This window comes from Pezoporus occidentalis, unplaced genomic scaffold (genome assembly GCF_034315485.1).
Source record: "Pezoporus occidentalis ecotype Australia unplaced genomic scaffold, CSIRO_AGI_Poc_V1 ctg148, whole genome shotgun sequence".
Lineage (NCBI taxonomy): Eukaryota > Metazoa > Chordata > Aves > Psittaciformes > Psittacidae > Pezoporus > Pezoporus occidentalis.
Genome location: NW_026913295.1, coordinates 354,059 through 374,669, shown reverse-complemented (window position 1 = coordinate 374,669; position 20,611 = coordinate 354,059). Strand labels below are relative to the sequence as shown.

Genomic DNA, 20,611 nt, shown 5'->3' with positions numbered 1-20,611 from the left:
AGAGAGGGTTTAGCACACGGCGTGTTGGAAGGACAGCAGCCTTCCAGCACGGGTTTCTCTTGGTGAGGTCCTGGACCAAGGGCCAGTGATTCCCAGCTCCTCTGCCACTTGTCTGCTTTAGGCCACATCACACATGCCCACGGGGACGTGGCCAACATCCGTGCTGCAGACCCCTTCAGGAGCCCAGCTTGGGAAGAGAGTAGACAACCTCAGACAGATATGTCTGTAAAAATAACCACGGCAGCTTTGGACAAGCTGTGCCGAGGCATTACCTCATGAGGGAAGGAAGCAGCAGCATTGCTATTTATTTATGTGGTGTCCAAAGAGTACTCTGTGCTCTGCAGCCCGTCCTCCAAGAGCCTGATTCTGTAAATCTTACTCATCACAAAGGCTTTTTTTTCCCATTTTCTCCTCTTTCTTCCCCCTCTCTCATCCATGTGGTCCCACTGAAGTCACTGCAATCCGTTCACATGGGGGAGGATTACTCACAGGATGGGGGTTTGCAGGCGATGCCTGAAAACAGCAAGCGCAGCTCCAGCGGGGACGCCTGAAACATGAGGCATGTTCCTCCCCATCCTCCTGCCCTTTGCCTCTTCTTGTGTAACCCTTCCCTGATTTGCTTATTTTTGTGTTAACTCCAGCCTCTCTGCTCTTCTTTAACCCCTTTTTGTCCCGTTCCTTCTTCAGGCTCTGGAGTAAGGTATTTTTATTTCCTCTCCCCCAGCAATACTGAAGCCATCCCCTGGGGCTGCAGCGTGCAGGCTTTCCCACCTAAACATCCTCTGCTCCCTGCGCCCATCACCAGCCACACTGATTCAATGTTGAAACTTTTCCAATCAAAACTGGGTTTGATAGAAAAGTTTTCCGCTACAGACAGGTTTGAAGTGCCTGGTTCCAGAGCCAGCTCCAGGCAGGGGGTAAGAGCAGGACTTTTACACAAAAACCCCAAATCAGAAGTGTTCAAAAACCCCAAATCAGAGCTCCCCTGAGGGGCAGGAGGAGAGCAGGAGCAGTGCTCCCCCGGCAGGGTTCTGGCTGGCTCATTCCCGAGGATGCTGCACAAGAAAAGGAAAGCTTTCCTGCCTTTCCCTGCCACCGCTCAGCAGGGGCAGACCACAGTCTGGCATGGCGCTTGCAGCTCTTAGAAATCAGGGCTGTTAACAAATGTGCAAGGCCATAATCCTTTTGGAGCAGTGATGATAACAAGCCCTGATGGGGTTTTTTAGCTTCTTTTTTTCCCCTGTAACAAACAGCTGCGCCAGTAAGTCCCACTGTGGGAAATGAGATGGTGAATGTTTTCAAGTGCAGTATTTACATCCTCTGCCAAACCCTTCACATCTGCCCAGCTCTGCTGTCAAGCCTCCATCCATCTGGCCAGGAACAGCAGGTCCTCCAGCTTGCCTGCATCCCACAAGGGCATTTCCTTCCTGTGCCCACAGTGCCAGCTGCCAGGGATGCTGCTCAGCGGGGAAGGGCTCAAGCAACAGCACTGAAAGGAGGGTGGTTTTGTGGTTTTTTTTTCTGCAGCGCACGTGAAATGAATTCCCAACATCTCTAAAAGCAGTTGTTTTCTGCCTGAGGTCTCCTGTGTGGAGGGGTGATGAAATGCTCCTTGATTTTGTACCTCTTCCTTACAGCCCCGCCATAGCTCCAGGGACCCCAAGGGAGTTTGAAGCTGGCTGGGGTGTGGGCAGTGGGTGCTGTGGCTCCACAAGCCTTGCCTGCTCCCCTCCTCCTCAAGTCCTGCACACTGTTGATCACAGCACCCGTGGGACACGGCCGCTGCAGCGTGCAGGGGTGGGGGTCCTGGAGCAGGTCCACGCCATGCTGCCTCCCTGGCAATTGCCCTCATTCCCTGGGAAGGATGTCTTGGCTGTGGTTCCGTCTTTGCAGTGGGACCAGCTGCGGCTCAGCTGCCCCATCTCTGGCGCTGCCCCTCCGCACCAAGCGATGACCGCGCACACCCCTCTGCCAAACGCCACCTCTGTTTCAGGTCGGTGCAGTCCCGGCTGGACCGGACACTTGCTGGAGCTCTGCACCACTGAGGAGAAGGTGAAGCCGTGCCGGGAGCGCTGCGGCAGCCCCATTCCCTCCAACACCACCGGCACCAGAGCTCTTCCTCCCTGACCGTCTTGTTGTGTGTTCCCCCCACAGAGTGCGATTGCCATCCCGTGGGTGCCGCCGGCCAAACCTGTAACCAAACCACAGGCCAATGTCCCTGTAAAGACGGTGTCACCGGCATCACGTGCAATCGATGCGCCAAAGGCTACCAGCAAAGCCGGTCTCCCATTGCCCCCTGCATAAGTAGGTGGATTGCTCTTTCCGTGTCTGTAGATTAGAGATATTAACCTGCATATATCCACAGGAGCCACTGCCCGGGCTGGGCGGCTACTAACCCGCACATCTGTGCCAACAGGCAGTGCTCAGGGGATGACGGGCCTGTGACCCCTGACCAGCTCTACTGCCCATAGGGCATATCATCCAAAGTTCACCCCTAGCTTCCAAGAAGCTCATCTGCCTTCTGGGTGGGTTGTGTAAGGGAATCTACAGCCAAATTTGCCACTAATCTGATTTTGCTTCATAGAGAGAGCACATTTGCTTTGGGGTACCACATCAGGGAGATCATTACAAGTCCAAAATCAGGCTGTGTGCTGCACTGGTACAGAGCTCAAATCAGAGGAACTGCTGGTTTTCTGGAGCTGCCATCACAGTAACACAGCCAACAGCACCTGGATTGCTAAAGGGGATCTTACACTCACACAACCCACCCAGAAACATAGACTGGTTTACTGTTTGCTTTCTTGGGTTTGCTTTTTAATTTGTCATCCTCTGCTCTCACAACAACAGCATCAAGCACCAGGTACAGCTCCCAAACTCTCTCTGTTGCAGCACCTGTTCTGCAGACATCCACATCCCCACCCAGTCCCTCTGAGCACTCACTGCTGGGACAAGGTGTGCTTCAGCCCAGTGCTCCTCTCTGCTGCCTGTTGGCTTTGCTGTTATTGGATCATTCAGTACCTCATGCACCTCATGTGAGACATCACCTGCCCTAACGAAACAAAGCACTGGAATTACAGTGCCTGGGATGGGCTGGGAAGGAGGGGCTGCTCCCCTCGAGGCTGACTCCCCGCTGCTAAAGGGGGCAAGAAGGCCCAGTGGGAAAAGAAAAGTGAACGTTGAAAGAATCAAGTCTGTTGGGAGCCCACAGTCTGCTCCTGTGCTGTCCCCTCACAGCATCTGCCTCTTGGGTTGGCCATTGCCAAGCTATGGGGCAGATACCCTTTCTCCACCTTCTCCTGCTGAAGAAAACATACATTCCAGGGTGGCTTTCAGTCACTAGAGAGTCATTCTTCCCTGTGTTGCAATGGGACAGCAAGAGCTCAAACCAGATGCTTGTTTCCCCAAGATGCTGCAGTCACAGTTTCAGCATGCTTTGCAGCAAGTATGCGCAAAGGTTTATCATTAATCATTCCCCAGAGCCATGGCAAATCAGAGAGTAAATTGTTCCTTGCATCACCTCCCTTGGGATTCATCGCACTAAATAAAGACAGACACAGAATTTCAACACAGTCCGAGCAGGCGTTTGGAGCTGGGCTGTGCTCACACAGCCTGCGCTCCAGGATGCTCACACCAGGATGTGGTGTGAGCCTGGCAGGGCTGCCCTGCCCTGGCCCTTCAACCTGGCCACCAGCCTGGCACCCGCAAGAGCCCCTGACTGCTGTGTCTCTGCAAAATGTCCCTTCTGAGGGGCCAAAACTTGTGTTCAGATGTGTTTCAAGCAACACTCTGGCCTGGCTATGAAGCCGTTGTGCAGTTCTTGAGAGTTTGATCTTCACATACGATGCTAAAGCAGTTAAAGTGAGGATATGAGCAACTCACAATTCTTTCATCCTAGAAAAACCCAACCAGTACGTTTTCATCCTTGAAAAATATCAGACAGTGCATCCTGTGGTGAGGGGTGCACTTCACAGACATTTTGTACATGCTTAGTAGAGGGCACTTGCCCTCCATCCCTTCCCACACTGCTCTCCTGTCTGGCACTGAGAGGGTGCATGTACGCTGCAGCTAGCAAGGGGCTGTTCACCTTCTCTGCAAGAGCAGTTACTCTCTGATTTACCATTGTTTCCATCTTCCTTGTCCCAAAGACTAATAGTCATGCAACAATCACCTCATCACTGGTACACACATACAATCACTGGTACCCACAGGCACCAGTGGGGTCTGTCTGTACTGCAGCCCTCACCAGCAAGCATGAGCACTCATCCAGATGCCAGCTCCAGGATGGCTGTGCTGGCTGTTCGTGTACTGCCTGACTATGCACTATGTGTTTCACATGGGTTTGGGCCTGTGTTAAATTGTATGAGGACTGAACAGCACAAAAAGTAATCTAATGCTAACTGGGCTGCATCCCTGTGAGCTGCCATCATTGCAATTCAGACAGACCCCAGCAATCCCTGCCTCTATGGCCAGGCAGGTTCCTGAGAGCAAAAGCAGAAAAAGACTGATGCCAACCCCCAGATCATGCTGAAATTCCACTTTCCAAATGGACTGGTGGTGTGTTCCCCTGCCAGGATTCCCAGGGATGCACAGAAATTGCATCACTGTGCCCTAAATGCACAAAAGATGTCGGTAATGAGATCTGTGTATGTGCACTGGGGAAAGGAGATCATCTTGCCAAAGTTCGGACCATATAATGTACTCCATCTGCAGTCCATCGTTTTTAGCATCAACAAACACAGTCAGACTTGGGCATGAATATCCAGAACATTATATGGTTTCAGCTATGCAAAGCCAGCCCCAAATCAAAGCCAGGGACCATTGCATTGGCACCAGATATGTTTCTGTTTCCTTTAAATAACGCTCATATCACAGCATATAGATGCATGCTTTACCTGCATGATTCCTCACGCAAGAGGAGGGGTAGCACTGCCTGAGGCATGGATGGAAACAGCAGCTGGAAGGGGCAACCCAGGGACAAGGAAAGGCAGCAGTGCTCCACTGTCTGCTGGCGCTGGGCACCCTGCACCCTCCAAGCCCCTGCAAGAGCATCCTTTACCCTGGGCTGCACACTGGGACCTAGCACTTGCAGCAGGTTGTGTCTGGGACCATATCAGTTCTCTGGCTGGCTCAATCTTCTTTTATTTGCAGCCAAAGCTAAAAGTTTTGGTTTTCCTACACCCTTTTTGAGGCCCAGTTCCGCAGTAGATACAGGCCTGGTTGCTGCTTTCTGGGGCTCTTGCAAAGCTCATTGTTAGAGGACATAGTTGGGAAACACCTCCCATGGTTGGGAAGGGAAAACGAGGTGTGTGCAGGGGCCAGGCTCTTTGGGATCTGGAATAATACCTCCTACTTTTATCTCCTCTCCTTTCCCATCTGCTTCTCGCTGTCCTGCGCAGAAATCCCCGCCGCTCCCCCCACCACGGCCACCAGCAGCACAGAGGAGCCTGCAGGTATGTTGTCTGTTCTTTTAAAGCATCTCCATGGTAAATGTCTTTTGAGCCATCATCTGCCTGAGATGAAATTGCAGGTTCCTTTTATGCCCTAAATGCCCAAGTGTTTGAAAGGCGTGTTCAGCATCCTGGGAATGGGTGTTTCTAGGAACACATGGGAGCTTAGAGAAGATGCAGAAAAGTTTTCCCAGAGGAGCTGTATCTATTACTCAATGTGGAAGCAATGTTTGATGGGAAAGAGGTAAGGACTCAAGACCACCACTGGTTGATTGTTGAAGTTTAAGGGTTACCTTCTCAAGAGGCTATCAGTTTCACTGAGTCCTGGTGGAGAAGGACTGGAGAAACAAAAATCCTCCGAGAGAGAACAAAACACCTAAGCACTGCTTGCTGCTGCATGGAAGCATTGCCTTCATTTGCCTGTTATTGCTTGTGTTAAGCAACCTTAGGTGCTGGTGTGACTTGTGTATGCTATAGCAATGCATCTCATGTCTGCCTTTGTGTGTCCTTGGTGTGGGACACACTGTGCTTAGTGGCATTGTTGGGGCCAGTTGTGCTCAAAAGTGTCTCAAGGCCAGCAACTGTAAGAGCAGGAGGAGCTTGGAGCCTCTTAGATTGGAGCAGGAGGTCCTGAAGCCTGAGGACAGCAGCACAGCCCTGATGGACCTGGATCACTGTATATATGCAAGCTGCAATACAGAGGATAGTCCTGAGAAAGCTTTGTCATACCACAGCGTATGTACCCTCCTGTTCCCCTCCCTTCTCTTGCACCAAATACTACCCATGCAACTGGGCTCAACACGTTTCTTCATATACCCCATCTCCAGCACCACAACTGCACCAACACCCCACCATCATCCCCTCCTTATTTACACCCCTAGAGGGGCTGACTCCTGCCCCACTGCGTCACTGGGGACTATCCTGTCCCCAGTTCCCTCCGGTCAGATTGGTCTGAGCAGGGGGTGATGGCAGGAGCCAGAGGCCTCGGGAAAGGGTTACTCACCTCGTCCCACTGTGGTGGATTCTGAGGCTATTTGAGCAGCGTTGGGGCTGTGAAGGACAAGGGGTGTAAAGGATGTTTACTTTTGTCCCACCAGTGCAGGAGGGGTCATAAATTAAGGATTTTGTACTAAAAGTGATGGACATCACCTTGACTTGAACTCTGAGCCAAGGCTTGTCCTGTGGCAGGGCTTTTCATGCAGGCTGTGCCTGTTGCTGTATGCTCAGGAGCTCTTCCAGAGATGGGAAGCCCAGGGAGCAAAAGGACAGAGGTCTTCAGTCCTCAGTGTCATGGGAAAGCAAAGCCCAGGGTTTTCCATAGGACTGATACCCAGGACAAGTTCTGCCACTCGTAAACACAGTAGCAGCAACTCTTGTTTCAGGGTCTTGTCTTAGGCTGGTATGAGCAAAAACCAAACTGCAGCCTTGGGTTTGTGCCTATTGCTTTGTGCGTGCTTCCTAAAGCATCTCCACTGACATGCAGGGCTGAAAGGAGCATAAAGACACAGCAAAAACCTGCCTCAGCCATGCTGCCAGCTCAGGCACTGGTGACCAGTCCTTTTGCTGCTTTGCCTTATAAATTAGGTGCCAACATGAGGCGTGCGGTTTGGTGAGTCCATCACAATGAAAAAGAGACTGTCCCACCTAATGATCTGAAGCCAAGCAGGGGAAGGTCTTGTCTTCCTTACAGCACTGTTTCCTGTCAATGTGAGCCTCACTTACCCACCTCCATCAGGATAAATCTTGCCCGTCTCCTCAGGAGCTCAATTACAGCCCATAGTGAACCTCACCACCTCCTTTTCCCCAGAGAGCTCCTTCCCTGAGTTCCTGTTCCACCCCCCATCTTTTCCTGTCTGCAAGGGACCCCATGGCAGACCCAAGCCCCTGGCATGGGCAGGCACACCCCGAGTCTTCTCATGACCAGTGTGAGAGCTGGCAGCTCCTGCAGCCTCTGCAGCTCCTTCATTCACCCAACACTGCACCTTGGGGCAATGTAGGTGCATCCCAGCAGTGCCACCTGAACGTGCTGGATGCAGATTTCTCACGGGCTGGTCACCACATTTCTCCTGGGCCCCTGCTATTCAGCAGGGACTTGCAGACTAAACATTCTGTCTCATGGCCTGGGAGCACCGAGGTTTTGTGCTCCACACCAGGATCCTTCTGTTCCTCCTGCCACAGCCTCCCAGGCCCGCTCTGTTCCCAGCCTGCCGCAGGGGTGGCAGAGCAGACCACAGTGCCAGTCTCTGTCAATGAATGTGGACGTTTGGCAGCTGAGGAGATGCAGAGATGTCTTCCTACATCCCTTTCTGCAAGGAGCTTGGCTCCTGAGGTGAAGACCTGTGTGTGGAGCTGTAGCACCTCCATGCTTGCACCTTCACTGACCCAGGGAGTGGAAGCAGCCGGACACTCACACCAGGGACCTCCCAGCCAGAACCTCATCCTTGGTGGAGTTTCCTTACCTTGGGCTCCTTCCTTCCAGGGACCAGAGTACATCCCTCCCAGTGTAGCTGCCCCAGCCCTTTCCTAAGGGCTTGGGTTGTGCCATCCCCAAGTCCCACAAGTACTTGGCTTGTGCCATCCCCTCCCCTGCCTGAAATGAGGTTGCATGGCATGGGATGCATTTCTTAATGACTGAAAGATTGCTTTGTCCATCCCTCAGGTCACTTTTGCATGCAGCCTGCCCTGTTAAGCCAGCCAGTGGCAAGTGGTGACGCTTGAGCAGCGTCCCCAAATTTGAACTGGCCACAGGGACTTCTCAAGGTCTTTTTGTTGCTGTTAGGAGCTCATTTATCTGGCCATGCTGCTTTTCATGAGTCCAAAGAGGCCTTTCTGAGGACATTCTCTATTATTCAGTCTTTCCATGCCAGTTTCCATATCCTCCTGCACCTTTCCAGAGAGTGACCACGAGAGGGGCTGCTTGCAAGCAAGGTCTTGGAGGAAGCACCATTTATCCACATCTATCAACCAACATTCTGGCTTGAGAGGAAAGAGCTGCCCCCAGCCCTGCTGTGCCCATGGGAGAGGACGGGTTTGAGGGTGATACATCTCCCACTCGTGTGCTCCATGTGGGTACCAACACAGCTGCACAAACTGCTCCTTTCTGTGACCTCTCCTCACTCTTCTGGGCAGATGCCAACTGGGGCAGCTGCATTCGGCCTCCCCACATTCCTTGTGCCACCTCGATTGGCCACAGCCCTCATCAGTGTGTGCCCTGAGCTGATGTGCTGTGGCAGTGTGACCCGCAGCAGCCCTGGGCTGTGAGTCACAGCCGCCAGCCCAGTGCCAGGCACTGTGCTGGGTGCGCCGGTGCAGGGGCTGGTCCCCCCACAGGCAAAAGCACAGAGCCTGCAGCAAAAGCACCCTTGATCAGGACGAGGGGATGCACAGCCTATTGCAGGCACAGAACGTAGACACTTGGGTAAGAGGAGGTCCCTGCAGCAGGTAGGGAGAGCTTGGTGCTCCCTGCATCCCATGCATCCCTCTGGATGAGTGCCAAGAGGGATGGCTGTAGGGATCGGAGGTGTGTTGATCAGGATGTGCCCTTCACCTTTGACCAAAGCTTTGGATAGGTGTCTGCAACACTTTCCAGCCTTGCTACAAAGGGGACATCTCACGCTGGTGCTGCTGGCATGGTTGCAGCCCCCAGTCCCAAGCCCCCCCCGATCCTGCCAGCGAACAACCCCACTGGGGAAGGAGCAAGGCCCGTAGCTCTGCATCGTTGTTGTGGAGAGAAGGGTTATTTAGGGATCTGCTCAAGCCCAACCAAGTCTGCATAAGGCCGGCAGCTGAGAACATTTCAGCAGGGTTAGAGACCTCCCTTCAGCGAAGGAACCTCTTGCTGGGTGCTGGGAGAGGGTTATCTGTGGGCTGGGAGCGAGTCGGGTGTCCTGACAGCCTGCGAGCCATGACTTGACAGCGTCATGGATCCCCATGTTGCTGGAGGGCTGGATCTCCCTGATCCCTGCCCAAAGGAGCGACCAGGGAGCAATCCATCTCGCCAGGAGCTGCTCATGCTGCCTCCATGTGAAAGCCCAGTGGAGGCCGAGCCAAGTTGAGCAATCTGATGGGCCCAGCATCTGATCGTAATTCTTCTTAGAATGATTTTTATTGGACTTTTTAAGTACCATTTTGTCCAGGGAGCTTGAACCCTCCATATTTCAGCCTTTCCTCTCAGTGGGGAGCATTAGGCAGTCTTGGTTTCTGGCCTTGCTCAGCCCCCACCACCACCCTGAAGCATCTTGCTGAAATTCATGGTATTTTCTTGATAAATCCTTAAATCAGCATGTCTGGGAGGCAGAACTCCCAGAGTATGGGAGCAAAAGGGTTCAAGAGATGGAGGTGCAGCCATTTCTGGGAGAGATGCTGCTTTATTTCCTTTGCTCATAGCAATGCAGAAGAGGAAGTGCTTTCCTCTCCAAGAGCCGAGTTAGCAATCACCAATCACCACTCTAAGTCAATGAGGGGTATCATCTCTCAGAAGAGCACAGGCCAAAGCTGGCCTTGATACAAGGGGTGGAACAATGTCAGCTTTGGCGTGGGGGGTCCTGCCTGGCTCTGCTCAGCTCTCAGAGGTCCAAATCAATTCTGGGGAAATGGTCCAAAGCCGAATTGTTTAGATGAAATACATTCATGCTCGCCCATGCCAGGAGATTGGAGGATGAGGACGGGGTACTTCTTATTTTTGTGGCCAGGCGAGAAAAGCTCTTGCTACCACCCCATCATTTTCTGGTCCTATTCAGAGATGCAGAAGGAGCCAAAGCAAAAGGACAAAAAAAAGTAAGGGGGGGGGGGAAAGGTTTCCTAACTGCCAGTCAGTTGTTGTCTTATCAGAACTGAATCCAGATCGGCTTGGAAATGATTATCTTAGGTGGATGATTTCAGCTCGTGGGCTTAAATGAAACCAGGTGATTGGACTGATGCAGTTTTGTGTGGTTTTCCCCTGGAAATCCGTCTCTGCAGTTTCAAAACCAGATCTGGATTTTCCAGAAGTCATTTGGGCTCAAGGTGTTGCTGAGCCCTTTTGATCCTGGCTGGGGAGGAAGAGGCTGGATATAACTGCAGAAAAGGGGAACCCCCCTCTCTTAGCAATGCCTGGATGTGCATGGACCTGAAGCGGCTTGGCTGCGGCTTGCAGAGTGCAGAGTGCAGAGCAGGGGTGGGGAGGTGGGTGCATGCAGTGGTAGGCGAGGATGATTAACACCTTCCCAAAGGGAGATGGGCAGTCAGGTCTCTGGGCTCTGCTCTGGAACAATCTGGAATAGTCTCAAGGAGATAAAAAGCAAAACCCCAACCAAAACCCATCCCCAAGCCCACGTGTGCAGCCGGAGCCCTTCCTGCTCCCGTGTCTGCTTAGAAAAAACACACACAAAGGTTATGGCTTCAGTCTGGGAAAATAGAAACTCTGTAGGAAACAGCAGAAAACATTCCCTTGAACTCTCCACCCGCTCAAACCCCACCACATCCTTGGGAGCTTTTGGGTCAAGGCACTGTCCTCATGCCACCCACTCCATTCCTGTGCGCCACATGTACCTGTACAGTCATACCCTACACAGACCTCCTCCTGCGACCTCTGTGATGCTCTCTGGACCTCTTTTGGGTCCCCCCGATGTCCTTCCATCCTCTCCCATGGCAGAGCTGGAGATTATGCATCCTTCCCAGGCTGCAGGTGGCTTTTCACTACTTAGAGGCTTTGGGGGGAAATTTCCAAATTTTAGCCAGAATCCATCCACCAAGACCCAGGAATGGGGAAAACTGGCCTCTGATGAGCTGGTACTCCTGCTGCAGCACCATTTACTGGTAGTCAGAGTAGTCCCTCCCTAAAAAAGGGTTGATTTTCTCTCATCTGGAGGTTGAAAGCTTCACTTTTTTGCCTGCCCATGCCTAGATGAATCAAGGCGATGTCTTGTACTTGCGTGCACCCTGCTCCCAGGTACAAGCCATCACCCCCAGGGCAGTCAGGAGCAAGGCTTGTTCGTCCCACAGCAGAAGGACAAAATGCAGATTTCAGAGGGTGGTCACAGGCTCAAAGCTGACTTTGGAGATGGAGATGGAGGAAAAGGGGTCCCTCAGGCCTGCTGCCACCAGCACTCCATCACCCCAGCAAAACCTCCCCAGGGACTGTTAGAAGATGAGTTAAATCACTTTCTCCCACTGCAGGTACAGAGGCTGTGATTGAATTTCACAGTTTGGGCAGTGGGAAGCTACCTCCTTATTTCCAGCCTCACAGCCAGCTTGTACCTATGCATCCCTATGAGAACACGACCTTTTTGGCCTAACAGTTCCACTGCCAAGCAGAGGTTGTGGACCACTGTCCCCCCTGCTCACGGTCACATAAACACTGTGAACATCATTGCAGCAACAGCTTCAAGGGAAAAGTGACATTAGGAAAGGATTAAATGTACCGTAGCTCCTTTTAATGAGCTGCAGCAGCTGGAAGCAAGGAGTCAATGCCATGTGAGCCTCCAGCTGCCTCCACAACATCTGCAAGGGGTGCGAGGCTTGCTTGGAAAATGACAGCGTAGGGACAGGCCACTGGCATCACGCAGCACCTCCAGTCACGATGGGACATGGGGCCAAACTGCCGCTCCCCAGCCCCTTCCCCAATTCTTATCTAACCTGCTGAACCAGCTCCATCCCCAGGTGAAGTCAGCCTCAAAGCTCTCCCCAGTGTTATTCCCACAGAGGGAAACGCAGTGGGTGCTGTCGGCTTGGCCAGAGAGGAGCTGGCTCATCAGCCGGTGCCTGGCACGGGCATGTGAGCACAGCTCTTGGGTGAGCTCTCAGAGGGCTGGAGGAAGTAAGTCCTGCACCATGCCGAGTTTCCCATTTTCCCTCCTTCGCAGAGCACTGAGCAGGCCGGGAGGGAAGGCGGCAGCTCTGTGCCCAGGCTGCACCACAGTGGTTGCGTTTGGATGGTGGCACTTTCCCATGGCACCTCATCAACATAGCCTTGGGGGCTGTGTCAGAGGGGCCGGGGAAATGCCCCTTGAAACACCATCTCCCCTGCCTCCCACAGCCATGGGCGCCCATGGGGTGATGGCTGGGTTGGAGTCTCTCCCTTGTGCCATGGTTTTATCTCAGAGGTGGCCTTCCACCAACCCTGCCAACGTGCACTGAACATTGCAACCCTCCAAAATCCCAGACAGACAGTGCCAAGCAGGTCTATGCCCAGGCTGGGCTGGCTGGGCTCAGCACAGCCTCCCAACCTCCTCCAGTGTCCACACCAGGGTGGTTGACCCAGCCCAGCACCGTTCTCCCAAGGAACCTGCACTGCCTGCTGCCTGATGGAGAAAGCAATGCTCTCCATGGAGCAGGCTCCTGTGGGACGCTGGTTCTTGGGGGCACCTCCTTTATCAGAGGCAAACTGGAAAAAATAGACCAAAACAACTTACATAGCACCTTGCAAATTTAACGTGGAAGGGACTATCGAAAGACATCGTATTAACATAATGGATTGAGAAGCAAAAGCTTGAGGAGGTGTCAGATTTCAAACTAGATTTGTCTCCAGACCAACAAAGGAGATCACGGTCTTAACTTTGCAGAACTGCGTGCAGACTACCAGCTAGCCTTAGTTTTTCTTTGGGTTTGGAGAGGAGCATGTGCAGGTGTGGGTACACTGTTAGCACTGGCACATCTGCAGGGGATCAGCAGTGCAAAGCTGGAGCCCGGAGCAGGACTTGCCACAAAGGCTCCCAGTCGCTGGCTAGGCCAAGGAGGAGCTGCCAGGCTCTGTCTTGGGGAGGATGCTCCCAGAGCCAGGGGTGGGGTATGGCCAGGATGGGACTTTGCACTGGTAGAGAGAAAAATCACAGCTCTTCACTCCAAGGAAGCAGTAAGAGTGAGCACAAGCTCTGCAGAGAGCTGGGAGCATCCCACAGGCTGGGAAGAAATCTCTGTACAGCAGCCTGTGGTACAAGTAGGAGGCAAAATTCTCATTTCAGTCACCCTGGTGTAAGTCTGGGATCAGCCTGGACGTCTCCAGCTTTGTACCCATCCCAATGAGTAATTAATTCATCCCTGCATGGGTATTCTCTCACTTGTCTCAGGCTGTAAGCAAGGTGATGGATTGACTGCGTGATTGATTGACTGATTGATTGGTTGAAGCATCCAGCTTCCTCCTGAAAAGAGGTTTCTCATGGTGACCCACAGTAAATGGCTGTGAGCACAATAGGGGTGAGGGGCTTCCCATGAGGAAACTTCTGGTCACTTCAAAATACGTCAAAAAGTCTGTGAACACCCTCCCCCCGCTCCAAAACAAAACAAACCACCACAAAACTTCTGCTCAAATGCAGATAAGTTTCATGCACTACTGCATCATGATCTTAAAATCCTATTGCAGGGCTTCCTGCATCCTCACATCCCCTCATCCCCCTTATTCCTACATCCTTTCAGCCCCTACCTCTCTATCCCTGCATCCCTCCATCCCCACATCCCCAGCCCTGGGATGCTGCCACCTTGGGGACCATTCTTCTGACCCTGGGAGGACCACAAGCCCTGGACACCAAAGCCAAGCCATGGGCTTCAGAGCAAAGACTTGCAAGCCCAGCATTCCTGTCAAGCCCATCTAAAACAAAACTAATGATGATGATTTTGAAGTGAAATGAACTGATTGTCTCCCCATCCTGGGATGTTTCCAGTGCAGATTCCCCTTGGCACAACAAAGTGTTTGTCCCAGACCCAGCCCTCCATTGCCGTGTTTCCCCCGGAGCGGAAACTGATTTGCCCCAGCTCTGGTTACGTCCTGCCACCCCCCATCCCGCACAGCACCCGCTTGGCCAGGAACTGCTGTCAGGCTGGGAATTTATAGGGTGACCAGCGCTCCTGAAGACTGATGGTTTCCTATTATCGTGTTAAATCATGTTGGCTGCAGCTCTCGGCAGGGCTGTGTCCCCAGGAGCGCTGGGAGCGGCAGCCCTGGAGCCCATCACCCATCAGTGGCAGGGGACCCATTTGCAGTGGGGAAGCACTGGCTGGGGATGAAGCACTACTGGGGCCAGCACCCCACATCCCCACATGTCCTGGGGCTCAGCACTGGGTTTGCTGCTATGGGGAGGGAGGCGGGTAGGAAATGTGCTGCCAGCCCTGGCCACTCCTCGGAGAGAGACAAGGAGAGTGCAGTGTCAGGGGTGGATGAGCCATAAAGCTTCCGTATCCATGTGGTATTTTCCAATGTGTTAGTGTCTGGCACAGCCGGGTTCCCCCCATGGTGGAACTAGATGATCTTAAGGTCCTTTCCAACCCTAACGATTCTATGATCCTGTGGTGTCACCAGTGGCCGTAACCTGCCTACCCGCTCCCTTTATAGCTGGGAAAAACTGGGATGCTAATGAGGCCGTGGCTGCTATGGACACCCATGCCCAGAAACACCAAAAATTGCTCAGACCCCTTCCCTCCCATTCCAGAACTGGCAGCAGGCAGCTGACAAAACGGAGAGCAAACTCACCCCAGCCCACAGTGGGAATCGGGTGGTGCCTAGGGGTGGTTTCCCCCCTGAGCGCAGCACCCAGGGGTCCCAAGGCTGCACCAAACAGGCAGAGCCATGCGTGTGCCCTGGCAGCATCCAAACCGTGCCTGGACCCAGCTGCTGCAACAGGACACAGCTTGAAATAGGGCGGCTGAGCACAACCAGCCCCAGCATGGGCAGTTCCTGGAGGTGGTGGGTAGCCCCAGCTGCACCCTATGGGTTGCTGGTGCCCCCCGACCCATGCTGGATGCTGTGAGGGTGAGAAGAGGGCTGTGGGCTCGGGCGAAGCACCCGCCACCGCTTTCCGCCCGCTCCAGGCAAGAGGCTTTAATCTAATTACATGCTTTATTTGCGCCAATTTGTTTTTCAATCAATCTTGTTCAGCCAGAAGAAAGGAGGCTACTGTGGGCTTATTTGCACCTTCTTGTTCCAAGGGAGAGGTTAACGGCAGTTGTCCTCGCTGGAGATGCCTGCAGGGCTGTGGACCTGGCTCTCCCTTTGCAGCGGGCAGCCTGACCTGGTGCAGGGGTGGGTTTTAGCCATCTTTTACCCCAGCACCACACAAGTCCCCAGTTCAGGCACAGGTCCTCACGCTCTCATGTGAGGATCCTTTGCAGACCGTGGTGTGCAGCATGGGGGGCAGGCAGGGCTGCAGGCAGCTCTGAGGATGCTCCTGTCAGGTGGTCCCAGGGAGTCCTGGTGCTGCCCTGCAGAAAAGATGTGGTATATCTATTGCCAGGGGGTCAATAGGGTGAAAATAACTTCACTTTCAAAAAGTGAAAACATCTCACCACACTGCTGCTGCTCAGAGGGGGCTGGCGCAGGTCCCTGCGCTCCTTATGGGACAGGGCTGGCCTCAGTGCAAAGTGCTCCTGAGCCTGCTTCGGAGACCAGAAGATGCCCCAGTGCCTGAGCAGGTGCCTCTGCATTCACACACAGAGCAGACGTGGTCACAGACCCTGTCCGAGGCAGCCCCATGAGCTGATGGGACAAATCTCTGCCAGCTGCTTTTCCCAGGACTGTGGGGTCTGCCCTGGGCCAGCTCAGGAGGTCACGAGGAACAGAGAGCAGAGTCACACAGCTGTGGGGTTAAACGCAGCCCCATGGAAGAGGTTTGCTGTGCACATACCCAGGCCCTCAGGATCCCCATCCACAGGCTGAGGAAGGGAGAGTTTCAAGTCTGGAGACCATTTTGCTGACCACACAAGATGCATGCATGACTTGAGCAGCCCAGTCCCAGCTCATCCCAGGTCTGAGGCTTGCAAACGATGTGCTTCCCCATACCAGTTCCTGCCTGTGGGGGAGAGATCACCAAGGCCACCCAGCCAGAGGCACCACTGGCCCCAGAATGAAAAGCACTAATTTGCACGTTATATTTGCTAAGAGCATCATGTATAATAGCTGGGTCGTAGCCTGGTAGGGGGAAGAAGAGCCAATTTAGTCATAACAGACACCCCAGCTTTGTCCATTGGCTGGACCAGGGGAGAGGGCTGCCGAGAGCTGCAGCAGTGCACAGGAGAAACAATCCCACTGCTAAAGTGAAAAACGTGGGAGAGATTCTCTACCTTAAGTTCGCTTTTATATTAAAGAAGCCTGCTCAGAAACAGAGACTCTCACTGGAGTCCAGCCCAAATTAAATTACAGCATCAATCCCTCACAGCCAATGCATGCTTTGCAAGCCACATATATTGCAGCCCTTGCCACTAAACATACAGGGACAAGCCCATCCATGCTTCCTGTGCAAGGAGAGGGCTACTCCAGAGCATCTTCTCCTTTGGGATGCATGCAAGTGCCAAGAGCTAGAAGCTTGGAACAAGCGTGTTTGTCCAGCAGAGCTGGCACTCCCCAGAATGCCGCTCTCTGAGGCTGATGGAGGTATTAAAATAATTCCCTGGGATGGAAGCAAGGGGCAGCTTTAGTGCTGTAGGACATGAAACAGCATTTCATGGTCATCTGGGGAAACACCCAGAAGTCCAAGAGCCAAAGGCATCCCTACCATAACTTCTGCAGGCCAACTCGTCCTGACGCTGGGCAGTGATTTCATTTTATCCCATGTCGCCTGAGAGTGTGGCTTCCAGCTGCTTGTGGGGTGCTTCAGGATGGCTTACAGGAATATTTTCATGTCCAGTTTGGGCACAAACTGAGCATACGCTCAATCCCAGAGCGGGGACAAGATGTCTCTGTTCCTGCCCCCCCTGCATCCTGGCTCTCTCAAGGCACATCTCTTCTGCTCCATGTGCTTTTCCTCCATGCTCCCAACCACAAGCTGAAGATGTGGGGGTGGGGTTCCTGCCTGTAAAGGGGTTGGAAATTTATTCCCACAGCCTCAACAGCTTGGAGGAACACTCAGTCCTGTGGGATGGGGCAGCACAAAGCTCTGCAGATCTGCGGAGTTGTGAACTGTTGTACACATTGTCCTGTGCATCCTACAGGACTACAGCCTGCAGCAGGTCTTTGGAGCACCTGGAATAGTTTCGTGGTTGTTGGATGGGATCAGGGAACATTGATGCAGGCAGGATGCACATCAGGGCTTTGCTCAAGAGCACTGCTGGCTCAGCTGCAAGGTATGGGCACGGACCACAGCTGGGGGCTGGGATTCCCAGACTCCCAGTGAAGGGAGGGTTCCACTTGGGTCCATCCTTAGCATTGCTGTGATGTCAGAGCTCACGAAAGCGCAGCAGACATTCACCGTCCTCCCCGTGGGCACTCGCATGGATTTTATAGCAGATCCCCACTTTTATTTACTCAGTCCTGCTTTTGCCGGTGATGTGCTCATGGATTTAGGGTTTCACATTTGGACCTCGACCTTCATTTAGTGGCTCAGCCCGGCTGCACATCCCACCCAGTGCAAACTGGAGATGGGGACACCCAGGCCCCCACCCACAGCAGCCCAGCAAGCAGCACAGCTCCTCGGGAGCACGCAGGGAGAAAGCAGGCAAGCCCCCTTCACCCCCAAAATGCTGAGGCCAAACATTCAAGGCTGAGTCTCCCCTTCTAAGCCATACCACCTCCACTTTGGATCTCAGCCCACAAAGGTATTTAGGACCCTACCTGAGGGAAATCAATAGGAATTTAGCTGCATAAATTGGGATTAGAAATCCAATTCCCCTTGGGGATCTAAGCTTTATATCTGCATTTTGAGTTAGGTACCAGGCCAAGAAATGTGGCTTTAATCGTTCTATCATGTCAGAATCAAGGGGCCTTTAATTTCCGTTACCGACATGTGGCTTTCGCAGAGGCTTAGAGCTCGTTTGGAACTGCAAGCGCAGCAAGACACGGTTCCCATGCAGCGGCTCCTCGGGAATGCTGCTCAGCTCCGGCTGCCTCCATCCTGCCCAGCACCACCAGCAGGAGTAGGTGCTTTAGCAAAGAGCGAGGAGAGCGGGGCTCAGCACCCTGCAGGTTTCAGTCTCACGCCAGCAGCCCCCATCCTGCCCAAACCATCCCCAACATGGGGAAACGTAAAAGATTAAAAATGTGACTTTTGGAGAAGAGAAAAAAAGAGGCAAACCAGAGAAGGTGTTTAGCTGTGAAAACCCTTTGCTCAGCCAGGGAATTAGTTATATCAAGGGGATGGGCTGAGCTGCAAAGCTGCTGAATGCTATGCTGACACGTTTTACTAAGCTGCAATGGACACGAAACAGCCGCCTGCCACCTGCTCCCAGCCCTCGCGAACAAGTAGCTCCAACAGCCTCTTCCCAGATCCTCCTGCTCCAAATATCTGGGATATGCACAAAGTTTGTGCTTTCCCTCTGGAAGTGTCCGCTCGCTCCCAGCCCCAGAGACCTGGCAGGGAGGTGCGAGATGTCCCCACCATGGCCCACGGCACCTCAGGATGTGGTGATGAAACACAAAAGCATCAGGTCAGGCTTTGGCTTTGTGTCTCTGAAGTGGGGATTTGCACCGAAACATTCGTGCAGCTGAACAAACGCAGGGAGGAGAGCGCTGGGAGCAGGGGAGGAGGGTGTTTGGTTATCACCACTCAATTCCTCCAGCACCATGGTGCTGTAGCCAGGGGTGCTTAAGCCCTTCACAAGGGGAATGGCCAGGCCAAATACAGGCTAGGAGGGACTTGGAGAGGTTCCAGGGTCGGTTCAAAGCAGACAAGTCCCGCCTGGGACCAGCCAGGCTGAGAGGAACAGGGCAGGACAGCTCCAGGGTGAGGACCAATCCTTGTTCTGCACCCACACATGCAAGGGACATCTGTGTAGCATGGGATGGAGCAGAGAGCAGCTGGGGCTGAGCCCATCCACCAGTCCTTTAGGGCAGAGCCAAGTGGTGTCCACCCCATTATGCCTGTAGGACCTGGGACTACACTGGACACTTATCACCCCTTGCTTCGAGTACCAGGCTGTTCCCCATCCCAAGAGCAGCCTTCACTTCCTCAGGCAGCCGCCTTTTATTCTCAGTTTGGCCCTTTGGTCAGACTAGGGCAGTTCTTCCAAGAGCAGGTTATTCCAGGCTGATCCTCTGCAGCCTTCCAGAGCTGGGCACAAGGCAAGGACAGGATCCTCCCGCAGTCAGGACAAACAACACGTTCCTTAGCACTGCACACTTTCGTAGCAGAAGTATTTGAGGACACATGCTGCAAGTCTCACATCACATCTACATCTCTGGTACACAGTCACTGAAACAGCACTTAGAGGACTCCAGGATCCAACTCAAGCCTCTGCTCCCATTTCAGCCAGCTGCCCCTTCCTCGCATCCCTTCCCCAGCCTTTAGGTTTGGCTCTGCTGTCAGCTTCCATCAGGGAAGCAGCAGCTCAGCCAGCCTTGTCCCGGAGCCTGAACTGCTGAACTATCACTTGATGGACACGAGCAGGGTCCTTTCTAGGCAGCATTAAAATAATATTCCATAAAAGCCCCTCCACGCGCTTTCCCTGAGCCAGCAGTGCTTTTGCAGCACCATCACCCGCAGATGCAGCTCTGCTCAGCAGCAAACTCGAGCTCAATCAATGCTTTGCCCTTAGAAATTTCCTTTGCCCTCCCAAAGAGGCCCTGGAGGGTCTCCAAGTCACCCAGGAGGCAGGAGAGCTCTCCACGTAGGAGACAAAGGAAATGAACCAGGGCAAATCCCCCACCCATGTAAATCAGCCCTGGCATCTGGTGATTTACACTGATCTACACCAGCTGGCTCTGGCCACATCAAGTTCAATTTAAACCAGCTGAGGCTCTGGCACAGCCTGTGGGCTTGGGGGAAAGAGGAGAAAGGGAAGGCAGAGCAAGGCTTGTGTTACAGAGCCAGGGTCAGGGCTGGGCTGTAGCTGGGTGTCCTGGGCTGCAAACCTGGTTCCAGGCTTGCACCCTGCGGGCAGGCAGAGGCTGTGGGGAAGGGGCACCAGAGGAGGGCCATCATCATGGGTGGTGCCACGTCACCCCACAGCCTCCCTGGCTGGGAAACAGCTCTGGGTTTCCAGGTCTGTCATCTCAGGCAGAGTGGAAATGTCATGGCAGCAGTGTAAAGGTTGGGATCTCAGATGTGGTTAAGGATGTTTCTGTGAGGAGAGCTTGCAGAAGAGGCTCGGGGTTGCTCTTGTGAGTGGTCTGGATTAAAGTCCTGAGCGGTGTTTTCTATCTGATTGCTATTCGGGGGGGCTCGATCCCACAAGCAGTGCTGTGGGGCTGGGGGATGACCTGCTCTCGGTGGCCTCTGCTGGTGGAGGCCCCGTTGCAGATGCTGGGGCTGCTGCCCACCCATGCC

General features: G+C 53.4%; 1 protein-coding gene across 6 annotated transcripts in view; it reads left to right on the top strand.

Annotated features, from left to right (window-relative positions):
• Positions 1–20,611, top strand: part of NTN1 (netrin 1) — a 100,184-nt gene that overhangs the window by 65,374 nt on the left and 14,199 nt on the right. For 4 of the 6 annotated variants that reach the window (XR_009963169.1, XR_009963166.1, XR_009963167.1 and 1 more), the window contains 2 exons: positions 2,155–2,304; positions 5,397–5,450. The exons of 1 other annotated variant lie outside the window; for it this stretch is intronic. Coding sequence is in view for 1 of the 5 variants with exons in the window: in XM_062610537.1 (XP_062466521.1) it covers positions 2,155–2,304; positions 5,397–5,450 (204 nt within the window). In the remaining 4 variants the exon portion in view is untranslated. The remainder of the gene's footprint in view (positions 1–2,154; positions 2,305–5,396; positions 5,451–20,611) is intronic. One more of the 6 variants, XR_009963168.1, reaches the window with a different exon arrangement.